The 12,764-nt window shown below is 36.2% G+C and overlaps 1 protein-coding gene across 4 annotated transcripts in view; it reads left to right on the top strand.

Annotated features, from left to right (window-relative positions):
• Nucleotides 1-12,764, top strand: part of mylk4b (myosin light chain kinase family, member 4b) — a 53,459-nt gene that overhangs the window by 28,832 nt on the left and 11,863 nt on the right. For 3 of the 4 annotated variants that reach the window (XM_073853148.1, XM_073853147.1, XM_073853146.1), the window contains 2 exons: nt 10,630-10,717; nt 12,379-12,736. In XM_073853148.1, the coding sequence (XP_073709249.1) occupies nt 10,630-10,717; nt 12,379-12,736 (446 nt within the window). Of the gene's footprint in view, nt 1-9,196; nt 9,768-10,629; nt 10,718-12,378; nt 12,737-12,764 lie in introns of those variants that run through there. The other variant, XM_073853145.1, reaches the window with a different exon arrangement.

The raw sequence follows: 12,764 nt of genomic DNA, 5'->3' as shown, positions 1-12,764 counted from the left end.
TATTTTACTTGTGGACTTTTTTTAATTCACAAATTAATGTTGAGTTAAAATATGTTGATGTAACTTGCGTTACTGAGATTGTAACGAGTAATATTATTACCCAAATTGTATTAGTAATGCGTTATATTACCGCGTTACAGCAAAAAGTAATAAACTACTGTAACATATTACTTTTGTAATGCGTTACTCCCAACACTGGTCCTAAGACACAAAACAGTCTTTTTTTGCAAGAAACCGATCAGGATTTATATCATCATTTACCGCTGATACACAGCAATGTCATACTCTCCTGAGCACATGCTCAGCATCCAGCGTGTTACATGTGTACCAGGGTCCGAAATTAACACTCGCCACTCGCCAAATGCGAGCAAATTCTCTGTCTGGCGAGTTAAATTTAAAGCGCCATCCGCCACATGGCGAGTAAATCTTTTCCCCAGTAACGTTAATCAGTATGAGTATCACGGATCTCTGTGATGCTCCCCCGGTCGGGCCAGTGCTGCCTTGTCAATAAAGTTTAATTTGCCGTGCGCAAATACAGTCTATGGTGCGTTCACACCGAGAGCCAAGCGAATATGCGCATCGCGTCACTCGCTGTAGTTTTTCCCGTCACTAGCGCGAATAACAAGAAGGCGCGATCAACCATGGCAGAGATAAATACGATCGCAGCTTTGTACCTGTTGTGTTAGTCCTAAATACACCAGAAAGCCAAATGCCGATGTGTCTGGGTTCACAGCACAGTAATGTATCACAGATATATCTCAAGAATTCTTCTATAAACAAAGTGTAGAGAGAGTTTAAATAAGAGATTGATCTTACGGTACAGAGAGAGTCGTTGATTATAATAGAGCTCTGTGATATCGGAAACTAAGATGAGTGACAGCTTTTAATATTTTTTATGGGAGTTTGTAAATTAGATATTGATTTAATACAGCAGTTAAAAGAACAAGAAGTTATTATTAAGTGACTTACATTGTCTGACAATAACACTATGGCTGATTTTCCGTCGTCAAAATTATTCTGGGCCAAGTCACACTGCTGTGTTTGATTGTAAATGTGCAACGGTTCTGCGCGTCTCCATTCAAACACAGCGGTGTGTCGTTTATAAGTGAACGCTTTAAACGAATCTAGTGAAATGATTCAATTTCCCATTCTTCAAGAGAGTCACTTGCTTTATTCTTGAATGAACCATGCATTCAAATGAATCTAATGAATATGATTCAGTGATCAATTTCAGTTTCGTGCCGCCACCTGCTGGTATATATTTTTAGTTATTGAAATCTTAAAAACTTCTTTAAATTATCAATTGTATTTAAAGAAAAGTTATGCTGAATAAAAAGTGTATGTATAGTTATATTTGTCTTTTGACACATTTAAAATATGTGGCTAAGAAATAAATATTAACTTTTTTTTTTCTTTTGGGCTGGGCCAGTAAAAATGTTGGCAGGGCAAGTAATAATCTGAACTACTGGCCTGATCGGGCCAGTAGAAAAATTCCTTAGCGTTGAACCCTGCTGTGGCAAAAAGACTGCGTCAGAAGCAGGAGGCGAGATTTCATGGACAAAGAAAAAAAGGAGTCTGACTAGATCAGATAGTTTGTTAAAAACATTTCAATTTATATAAAAAAATCTAAAATGACCAAAAAGTTGTTTTTCTTATTGATGTTTTAATTGTCACTCCTCTCTGTCCGGAGCACACATAATATACAGAATAACGTGCTTTGGATATATCTGTGTTAAATCGTTCAGAATTTTGGCAGGTAAAAAATAAGTTTGTCCGGTGGATTTTTTAATCCACCGGCCAACTTGGCCGGTGTATCAAAAACTTAATTTCGGTCCCTGATGTGTACAATCATGGCCAAAAGTTTTGAGAATGACACAAATATTAGTTTTCACAAAGTTTGCTGCTAAACTGCTTTTAGATCTTTGTTTCAGTTGTTTCTGTGATGTACTGAAATATAATTACAAGCACTTCATACGTTTCAAAGGCTTTTATCGACAATTACATGACATTTATGCAAAGAGTCAGTATTTGCAGTGTTGGCCCTTCTTTTTCAGGACCTCTGCAATTCGACTGGGCATGCTCTCAATCAACTTCTGGGCCAAATCCTGACTGATAGCAACCCATTCTTTCATAATCACTTCTTGGAGTTTGTCAGAATTAGTGGGTTTTTGTTTGTCCACCCGCCTCTTGAGGATTGACCACAAGTTCTCAATGGGATTAAGATCTGGGGAGTTTCCAGGCCATGGACCCAAAATTTCAACGTTTTGGTCCCCGAGCCACTTAGTTATCACTTCTGCCTTATGGCACGGTGCTCCATCGCGCTGGAAAATGCATTGTTCTTCACCAAACTGTTGTTGGATTGTTATAAGAAGTTGCTGTTGGAGGGTGTTTTGGTACCATTCTTTATTCATGGCTGTGTTTTTGGGCAAAATTGTGAGTGAGCCCACTCCCTTGGATGAGAAACAACCCCACACATGAATGGTCTCAGGATGCTTTACTGTTGGCATGACACAGGACTGATGGTAGCGCTCACCTTTTCTTCTCCGGACAAGCCTTTTTCCAGATGCCCCAAACAATTGGAAAGAGGCTTCATCGGAGAATATGACTTTGCCCCAGTCCTCAGCAGTCCATTTGCCATACTTTTTGCAGAAGATCAATCTGTCCCTGATGTTTTTTTTGGAGAGAAGTGGCTTCTTTGCTGCCCTTCTTGACACCAGGCCATCTTCCAAAAGTCTTGGCCTCACTGTGCGTGCAGATGCGCTCACACCTGCCTGCTGCCATTCCTGAGCAAGCTCTGCACTGGTGGCACTCCGATCCCTCTTTAGGAGACGATCCTGGTGCTTGCTGGACTTTCTTGGACGTCCCGAAGCCTTCTTTAACAAGAATTGAACCTCTTTCCTTGAAGTTCTTGATGATCCTATAAATTGTTGATTTAGGTGCAATCTTTGTAGCCACAATATCCTTGCCTGTGAAGCCATTTTTATGCAACGCAATGATGGCTGCACACGTTTCTTTGCAGGTCACCATGGTTAACAATGGAAGAACAATGATTTCAAGCATCACCCTCCTTTTAACATGTCAAGTCTGCCATTCTAACCCAATCAGCCTGACATAATGATCTCCAGCCTTGTGCTCGTCAACATTCTCACCTGAGTTAACAAGACGATTACTGAAATGATCTCAGCAGGTCCTTTAATGACAGCAATGAAATGCAGTGGAAAGTTTTTTCGGGATTAAGTTAATTTTCATGGCAAAGAAGGACTGTGCAATTCATCTGATCACTCTTCATAACATTCTGGAGTATATGCAAATTGCTATTATAAAAACTTAAGCAGCAACTTTTCCAATTTCCAATATTTATGTAATTCTCAAAACTTTTGGCCACGACTGTAGACGCTCTTGCTTAGTATACGCAAACACGGGAAGGGGAAAAATGATCGCTGCAGACCCTCCACACTTTTACTAAGTTTATGGGTGTGTTGCTATCCATCCAAAGAGCAAGCAACCATAACTTCAAGCGATCAGGCTCAGAAGTTGGGAATTGGTGAACAGTCAACAGTCTCTGATGAGTTCATGCAAGCAAACATAATCTTTTAGCTTTAAATCAGGATAAGCACACGTTATTACCATTTTGAATAGCCGCTATACCCACGATCTCTGTGCACTGTATAAACAATGAGTGTCGTATACATGCGACAGATCGCTTTTGCCGTTTGCGTATACTACGTCAGTGCGCGTACACAGGTATATCAGAGGTAAAAAAAATAATATAAATACTGTCCAGTTTCTCACAAAAACCGATCGTTTCGTGTCTTAGGACATCAATGTATCGTCACGAGGGTGTAATTTGATTTGTCTGTTTTTTTTTACTTTCAAAGGTTTGGTGCCCATTCACTGCCATTATATGCCTAACAGACTGCAACGGTTTGAGTTAAAAATCTTTGTTTGTGTTCTACTGAAGAAACAAAGTCACCTACGTCTTGGATGCCCTGGGGGAAAGCAGATAAACATCAAATTTTCATTTTTGGGTGAACTATTCCTTTAACAATGTGTGTGCTTCACTTTGAAACATGCAACTCTAAAACCATGGTAAAACACTAATGTGATTATTATGTCACATGATATGATATGTGTATAATGTGTACACATATAATGATACACATATAATGTGTTTATAAGATCTGTTTGTTTCATACCATTTGTTGCAGCACCAAAGTTAGGTGACATCTGCTGTGACTGTTAGTTTATACAATCAGTCTGCAGCTGCTAAAGTACGAATTATGTCTCTGTGTGTGTCCTGTTTGTCATTCTACACATATTCTACATGCTGTATAATCCATAGCTCTTTGACCATCTGTGATTATTGCTTTAGGGCCGTCATATCATATTCCCCTATTATGTAACACATGAGATGCTGTTAACTTCTATTCCATCTTGGTAAATTTCTATTTGTATGTGCCTTTTCGCAAGACATTAAGAAATCTATATACACTTTGTGTCATATAATTACAATTTAGTCAATAAATTATTTAAATAAAATACAGTAAAAAAATTCAGTTTGAATTCATTTGAAAATGTAATTTATTCTTGTGATGGCAAATCTAAATATATATATAAAGCCATTACTCCAGTCTTCAGTGTCACATGATCCTTCAGAAATCATTCTAATATGCTGATTTGATCTTGTAGAGTAAATAAAAACCATGGGTGAGTGACAGACAGTCCCATGCCTGTTATGCAATGAAATGCATTTCTGTAGCAAAACACATTCCGATATAATTATGTAATCATAAATGACACTTCATTCCATCTCCATGTGAGGCTAGATGTTTTTGTCATCAGTAATTAAATCACAAATACACACAGTCAGGCATGTACGTACACAAATGCACTCCAACACACAAAGGAATGTGAGCACTTAGTCTCTTTTTATAAGCTGTTGTTGTCAGAACGGTGGAGCTCACTTCACATTATCAAGTTCCCATACCAAAGGTGCCACCAATCCTCTCGAGATTACTGAATGTTAAGCAGCTAGCTATTAATACATCAGCCAATCAGAAAACAAACCATTACTCCTCCAAGCAATCAACTGTGGACTTTTAATAGGGTGGCCTATCACATACAGTGAGGCACACAACGATCCAGGCTAAAATAAGATTATTGTATGCTTAGCTATGTTATCAGTCCCACTGGTTAGCTGTTTTGTTAATATTTACAAGCTATAGGGTTACAGTGTAGCGTGTGCAAAGGGCGTTTAGCAGGGCTATATCTATCTGTTTATGATAAAAGTATACTGTAGCACCTGTTTGTGGATTGTATCAGCTTACTTTCAGTCTTTTTACTTGTGTGAATTTGTGAATTTAGCTGATTCTTTATTAAATTTGTCTTCCTTATGGGTGTTAATGTGATTGAAAGAGTGGGTGTTGGACGTCAGATTCCTGTATAGGGCAAACAGGAAGGTGTTTTGAACAGGTTAACAGCTATAGGCTGTTCATTACTGACAGGCTGAAAGATTAATGTGTGGAAATTTAAGGTCTCGTATGTGTTATGCTAGAGTGGTGCTTGAATGATTTTAAAGGAAAATTCCTGGTTAGATACAAGTTAAGCTTTATTGGACAGCATCTGTGGCTCACTGTCAATTAATTGTCAAAATGATTCCTGCTCAATCCTAATTTAAAACGTTTTCATTACTAGGTTTTTCTAGGTTTCTTATGGATTTTTCAAAACATTTTTTAGATATTATATTTGTGAATCATTTATAGCCAATTAAGTATTTTGTGCTGAGCATAGCTAGAAATATTGGGAACACTTTATAACACATTAGTTACCATGAACTAAAAATGAACAGCATTTATTAATCTTACTTAATGTTAATTTCAGCATTTACTAATGCATTATTAAAATCACAAGTTATGTTTGTTAAATGTAAACTAACATGAACAAACATTGAACAACTTTATTTTTATTAAGAAACATTAACAAAGATTATTAAATAATGTAATAAATATACAGTGCCTTGCAAAAGTATTCATACCCCTTCATTTTTTCACATTTTGTTTTATTGCAGCATTATGTTAAGCTGCTTTAAATGAGTTTTACATAATACACCATAATACACCATAATAATGACAAAGCAAAAACCAGAATTGCATATTTTACAAATGTATTAAAAATAAAACACTGAAATAAGTACATTGCATAAGTATTCATACCCTTAACTCAGTACATAGTTGAAGCACCTTTACTGCCTCAAGTCTTTTTTGGGTATGATGTGACAAGCTTTGCACATCTACATTTGGTAATTATCTGCCATTCTTTGCCTCACCTTTTCACCTCTCAAGCTCTGTCAGCTTGGATGGGGGCTGGCAGACATTTTCTAGAGTCCTAGTTGTTCCAATCATCTTCCATTATGGATAATGGAGGCTACATGCTTCTGTGAGATTTTTTTCTGAACTCTTCCCTAGATCATTGCCTTAACGCAAGTCTGTTACTGAGCTCTACAGGCAGTTTTCTTGACCTCAGGACTTGGTTTTTGCTCTGATATGCATTTTCAGCTGTTAGACCTTTTCTGAGAGGTGTGTGCCTTTCTAAATCATACTCATTCAAATGAAATTGCCACAGTTTAACTCCACTCGAAGTGTAGTAACATCTAGAAGCAATATGAATGTTCCTGAACTAAATTTCGAGTGTCCCAGAAAAGGGTATGAATACTTATGCAACAGGATCTTTTCAGTTTTTTATTTCTAATAAATTTGCAAAGTTGTTACAAACCTGTTTTGTGCTTTGTCATTGTGGTGTATGAGATGTAGATTGATGTGGAAAAAAGTCATTTAAAGCAGTTTAACATAATGCTGCAACAAAACAAAATGTGAAAAAAATGAAGGCACTGTTTTGTTCATTCATGTTTATTAATACATTAATGTTAACAAATGACACCTTATAGTGTTACCGAAATAGTTGGTAATAAAAAAAAAGGTCCCATTAGGTAATGCATTAACGAACAATAACAAATTGTTAGTAATTTGTTATTCAAAACACAGTATTTATTAATCTTTGTTAACATTAGTTAATAAAAGTATAACAGTTTATTGTTAGTTCATGTTGTCACAGTCAGGCGGGATGAGGAGTGAAGATGGAGGAGGAGAACCGGAATAAATGAATATAAACAAAGTTTATTAAACAAAACACTGAAAATGATACAAACAAACAAAAACCAGGAGCATAAACCGAGGACATGTAACATCAACGACAGACAGCTGGGAGTGATCAGACACAGACTTAAATACACAGAAAACAAGGCGTGGTTACAAGCAAGATAACGAGATGATGAGGGGGAAATACAAATATGGGCATAGACTAAACCAAATGGAAACAAAACTAGAGGGGAAGACAAGGACTAAACCATATGAACTAGAAACAGAAGGGGAAAAACACTAGGAAAACAGAAAATACAAGACTAACCTGACACATGTTAGCTCAGGTCCATTAAATAATATTAACAGTCAACTTTTTGTTTTTAATAATGTATTAGTAAATTGGTAAATGTTAAATTAGTAAATGTTTTTTTTAGTTCATGTTAACTAATGTTATTGCATAATTTTTTTTAGAATTTTTTTGAATAAATGCAAAATTTTTTTTTAAATTTACAAAGAGTAATTTTTAGTCAATTGAATATTTGTAGCTGAACATAACTTAAATCTAGAATAAATATTAAATAATTTATATATTCTAGAACAAATAATAAAAAGTCACTATAAACTGAAGACTGTTTTAAATCTAATCAATTCTAGGACTTTTTAGATCATTGGAATTCACAGCTTCAACTTTCTATGATATTTTTAAGTTTTTCTCATGACTGTGGGAGCCATGCGGCATCACTTTCATGACGCCACAGCCACTAAAGCAGTTTCTCAGCGCAGATTTATTTCGATATACTCCTTGTGGGGGAAAATCAATGGTATGGCGTTTGGTTTAAGCCTACACTTACAACCATCACCATCTAAGCTCTTATAGTAGCTGTGGTCATCGTATCAGTATTTAATTTTCTGAGTTGTGTATTCCAAGTCGTGTTGCAGTAAAAATAGCAACAGGTAGAGCCAGTAGCTCGTATAGTGCAACCATTTCATGTCATTGAAATAATGGTACCATAGTCCAAAATATGTATAAAATGTGGATTTTTACAATAACGTAAATCTTTGATGGGTTTTCCACTATATATTTCAGTAAGAGACATCAAATACTGGCTGTAAGGTATTTGATGTCTCTTACTGAAATATTCAAGGTTATTTAAAAAATCCATGCACTGCAAAAAATGCTTTTCTAACTTAGATTTTTGTCTTGTTTCCAGCCAAAATATCTGAAAATTCTTAAATCAAGAAGGATTTTCTAGATGAGTAAAAATTATTGTCGTTTTTTTTTTTTTAAGTCAAAATTAAGTGCTTTTTTTTGCTTACCCCATTGGCAAATTATTTAGCATGTTCTAAGCAAAAACTCACTTAATTTTGACTTGTTTTTTTCTGAAAACAAGAAAATAATTTTTACTCTAGAAAATTCTTCTTGATTTAAGAATTGTATGATATTTTGGCTGGAAACAAGACAAAAAATCTAAGCTAGAAAAGCATTTTTTGCAGTGCGCAGCTCAAATTCGTAGAAGTTCGCAGCGCTTCGTAGAACAACAAGAGAGTGGAACGACGTTGAAAATAGAAGTCTGAGGCATTTCAGTGTCTCAACAGCTATTCTGTCCTGGTTTTTCAATAGGCTCAGCTGTGCGCACCTGCTCTTGTTCAATCACACATTTGCACTTGGCTCATTGGAGCTCATTGCGTTCTCTAGCCTAGAACAAAGGGATCCGAGTTACATACAGTAACAAAGAACACAGTCCCTTTATCTGGGTGTTAATCGTCAGTCGACCAGGAGAAATCTACTGGTTTAACAGTCACATTTGAAAGATGTGTCAGTGCTGTTGAGATGTTACTCTTTAAGTCCATCAAGGTCTTCTTCACACCCACTCTGGTTTCAATATCTTCACACCTGGATTTGGGATTCACACTTTAATCGCACACCGCAACCCCTCCTCCAGAAGATAACAGTGACATTACGCTGACCACTCGCACACCGGCCAGTAGGAGGAAGCATGCTGACCCCTATAAAAAGCATTGGTTTTAAAGCTGGAGACACCAGACAGAGAGACAGCAAGAGAGTGAAAAGGAGAACAAACGAACTGTAGGCTACGTCTATACTTTATCTTGTTTTAAACTGTCATAATGAGTTCTAATCTTGTGAAGTCTCTTGCTCGGGTTTATGACCCCAAACCACTTCACGCCCAAAAACGATCGAACGCTGGAAGAGCCACAGCAAGAAGATCTTCGCTTTCTACCTCAAACAAACGTCCGTCTTCACCACTTTCTAATCAGGCTTCCTCGAAATCCTCCTCGCCTTCTGCTCTCGTACATATTGAAGGACAAGTCTGTGATCTGAGTGATAAGATAGACAAACTCCTCGCCCTGCAGGAAGCGTCTATAAGGCGACTGGATACCATCGGTCAAGATCAAGGCACAGGTGGACGAAGCATGGAGCAGATGTTGTGTGACGTGCGTGTTGTTATAGAGACTGTTAGAGAGAAGGAGGAACAACAGGATCAGCGACTTGATGCTTTGGAGCGACTGGTCAGCGGCATTCAGCAGGTTGTCAGTTTTGTTGCTGAAGTGTTGAAACACTCAAGATTGGCTGATCTCTTGAAAAATACAAACACAAAATCCAACAGCAGGGTGAGTCTAAATGTTTTATGCACCAATTCAGTGTTTGAAATGATCATTTCGATATACTTCAAGCGGCGACGAAAGTGAACGAATGAGCCAAACAAATTCATAAAACACAATTCAACAGCATACGAACACTTATGTGCAAATTTAGCATTTAGTAAGCAGCTGACCATGTGAATGGATTAAAAAGAGATTATTGTTATTTGCATGTTTGTTACTCTTTTTTGTTTAAATGGATCTGCTTTTCTATGTTGTGTGAAGCTTGTTTGTCTTCTTTAATGTGATAAATATTGAAAACAAAAAAAGTTGGATGCATTGGATGCATTGAATGTTCTTTTCAAATTATTATTTTTTATCTAGCTGTGTTGCATTTCCACCGGGGGCTTTTCTAGAACATGGGTTGCCAGGTTCATTGTCCTTGTCATTGGCTTGAGCCATTTATAAAACAGATTGACCGATGACATGATGAGTGCTTCTCAGTAGCAGCTCAAGGACACAACTGTGCATTCTTATAGCAGATGATTGTGTGTGATCAGAAATATCAGATTCATTGCGTGTTAACAGCTCAGAGCACTTGAATGAATGAATGTATGTGTCATTGACTACATTGAAAGCAGGTGTTCTTATTTAAAGGGGTGTGAATAAATGATAATCATGTTATTCGCAATGGTTACACTGTGTATTATTATCAATAAACCATTGAGGTTCAAAATATTTTTCAGAATATTTATGACATTTCACTTATAACCATGTTCTTAGACTTTTGATAGATGCTTATACTTTTGTCCAAACTATTTTGATCATATTTTCTAATAACTTTCTTTTCTCTTCGTTCTTTCTCTACTGTTGTTTCTTTTTCTCACTCCAGTTTAGAGAAAAGGATGGAAAGGAGAAATCTAAAGTGTACCAGAAGGGGTTAAAAACGCAGAAGAAAAAGAAACCACAGGATGCAGCAGGTAAGGAAAAAACCGATTGAGATTTTGGACTATCAAACATGATTCACGTTTGTACGTGGTATTAAGCATTACAGTTTAAAAACAAGATTTTAAGCCGTTGAAACGCAATCAGCAGCAAAAGAGAGCTCATTTTACTATATGTGTGCATTGTCTCAGAGACGTGAACATGAAGTGGTGTTCATAGAGCGAGGGAGTATTGAGTCATTTGTGCCACATTATAGGCTTTGAATGGTTAAATACACACACTTGTATGTGTCAAAATGGCCATCTTTGCAAGCATTCTCATAAACACGGTAATTTAGGTCTTAGGTGAAAGCAAACAGTTGAGAAAGAAAACTTGTAACAGTGTATTTGATCTGGGCAGCTCTTAAAGTGACAGCAGTCTGATATTCCTGTTGTCTGTCATTCATGTTAATAAAACAACTAAATTGACTAAACTTGTTCTTGACTAAATAACTTTTGTAACATTATTAAAATGTACACAGTGAAAATGTATACATTTGATTACTTTATGTATCTAAAGTATCAAAAAAGGATTAATTTAGGCTAGTATTATTTTTTTGTGATATTGACACTGGTGACAAAAAAAATTATATCATAAAGTCCTTATTTAAAGCAAAAATAACTATATTGTGATATACAGTTAAAGTCAAACGTTTACATACACCTTGCAGAATCTGCAAAATGTTAATTATTTTACCAAATTAAGAGAGATCATATAAAATGCATGTTATTTTTTATTTAGTACTGACCTGAATAAGATATTTCACATAAAAGATGTTTATATGTAGTCCACAAGAGAAAATAATAGTTGAATTTAAGAAAATGACCCTGTTCAAAAGTTTACATACACTTCACTTGATTTTTAAAACTGTGTTGTTACCTAAATGATCCACAGCTGTGTTTTTATGTTTAGTGATAGATGTTCATAAGTCCCTGTTCATCACTGGGACAACTGAGGGACTCAGTTCAGCTCAGCTCAGACTCAGCTCACTGATGCTTCAGAAGGAAAAACGATCCATTAAGAGCCAGGGGTGTAAGCTTTTGAATGGAACGAGGATGTGTGTACATTTTTCTTATTTTGCCTAAATATCAGATTTTTTTCATTTAGTACTTACCTTCAGAAGCGGCCGAAGATACTTACATGTTCCTCAAAAGACAAAATAAGTAAAATTTACCCTGATCTTCAAATTCAAAAAGTTTTTTAACCCCCGGCTCTTAATGCATCGTTTTTCCTCAGTGTGAAAAAATGGATCTCAAAATCATACAGTCAAAGTTGGAAAGTGTTCAAATACACAAAAATGCTGTAAAACGAAATAATCTGTGGGACCTGAAGGACTTTACTGAAGAACAGCAGGGACAAACAAGGGACTTATAAACAACTATCACTTAATCAGGTGTATGTAAACTTTTGAACAGGGTCATTTTTATAAATTCAACTATTATTTTATGTAAAATATCTTATTCAGGTCAGTACTAAATAAAAATAACATGCAATTTTGTTTGATCCCTCTTATTTTAGTCAAATAATTAACATTTTGCAGATTCTTTTGCAACTGTATATTGCTACTGTGAAATAAAATTACTCATATCGTGATATAAGATTTTCTATTTCTAATATTTTCTTCTTTGTACTAATTTCTATTCTCCTTCTTTTCAAGACTTAGTCCAGGCTGGTTTTGAAGAAGTGCAGAAGCTCAACCAACAGAACGATCAGCTTTCTCAATGCACGGCAGAGACAGCAGTCAGCAAAGCTGTGCACCTGGATCTTATTGATGAAGAGCAAGAAGGAGAGAAATATAAGGAAAGAAAAGATGACAAGCCACAGGCAGCAGTGGAAGAAGAGGAAAGAGAGCAAGAAATTGTTCCTGAGTTATTACAAATAAAAGAGGAGGATAAAAAGGAGGAAGAGGAAACGTTAAAGAAAGACGAGGCTTTATGGTTATCCGAAGAAAGCCAACTAGCTGCTCTGAACTCATCTGACCAGACAGATGAAAGCATTAGAGTCACACCAGAAAGGTACATCTGGATATTTTGTTCAGCAAAT

The sequence above is a fragment of the Garra rufa genome, chromosome 13 (assembly GCF_049309525.1).
Source record: "Garra rufa chromosome 13, GarRuf1.0, whole genome shotgun sequence".
NCBI classification, from domain to species: Eukaryota; Metazoa; Chordata; class Actinopteri; order Cypriniformes; family Cyprinidae; genus Garra; species Garra rufa.
The sequence above is the reverse complement of the archived record's forward strand: the minus strand, read 5'-3'. Positions and strand labels throughout refer to the sequence as shown.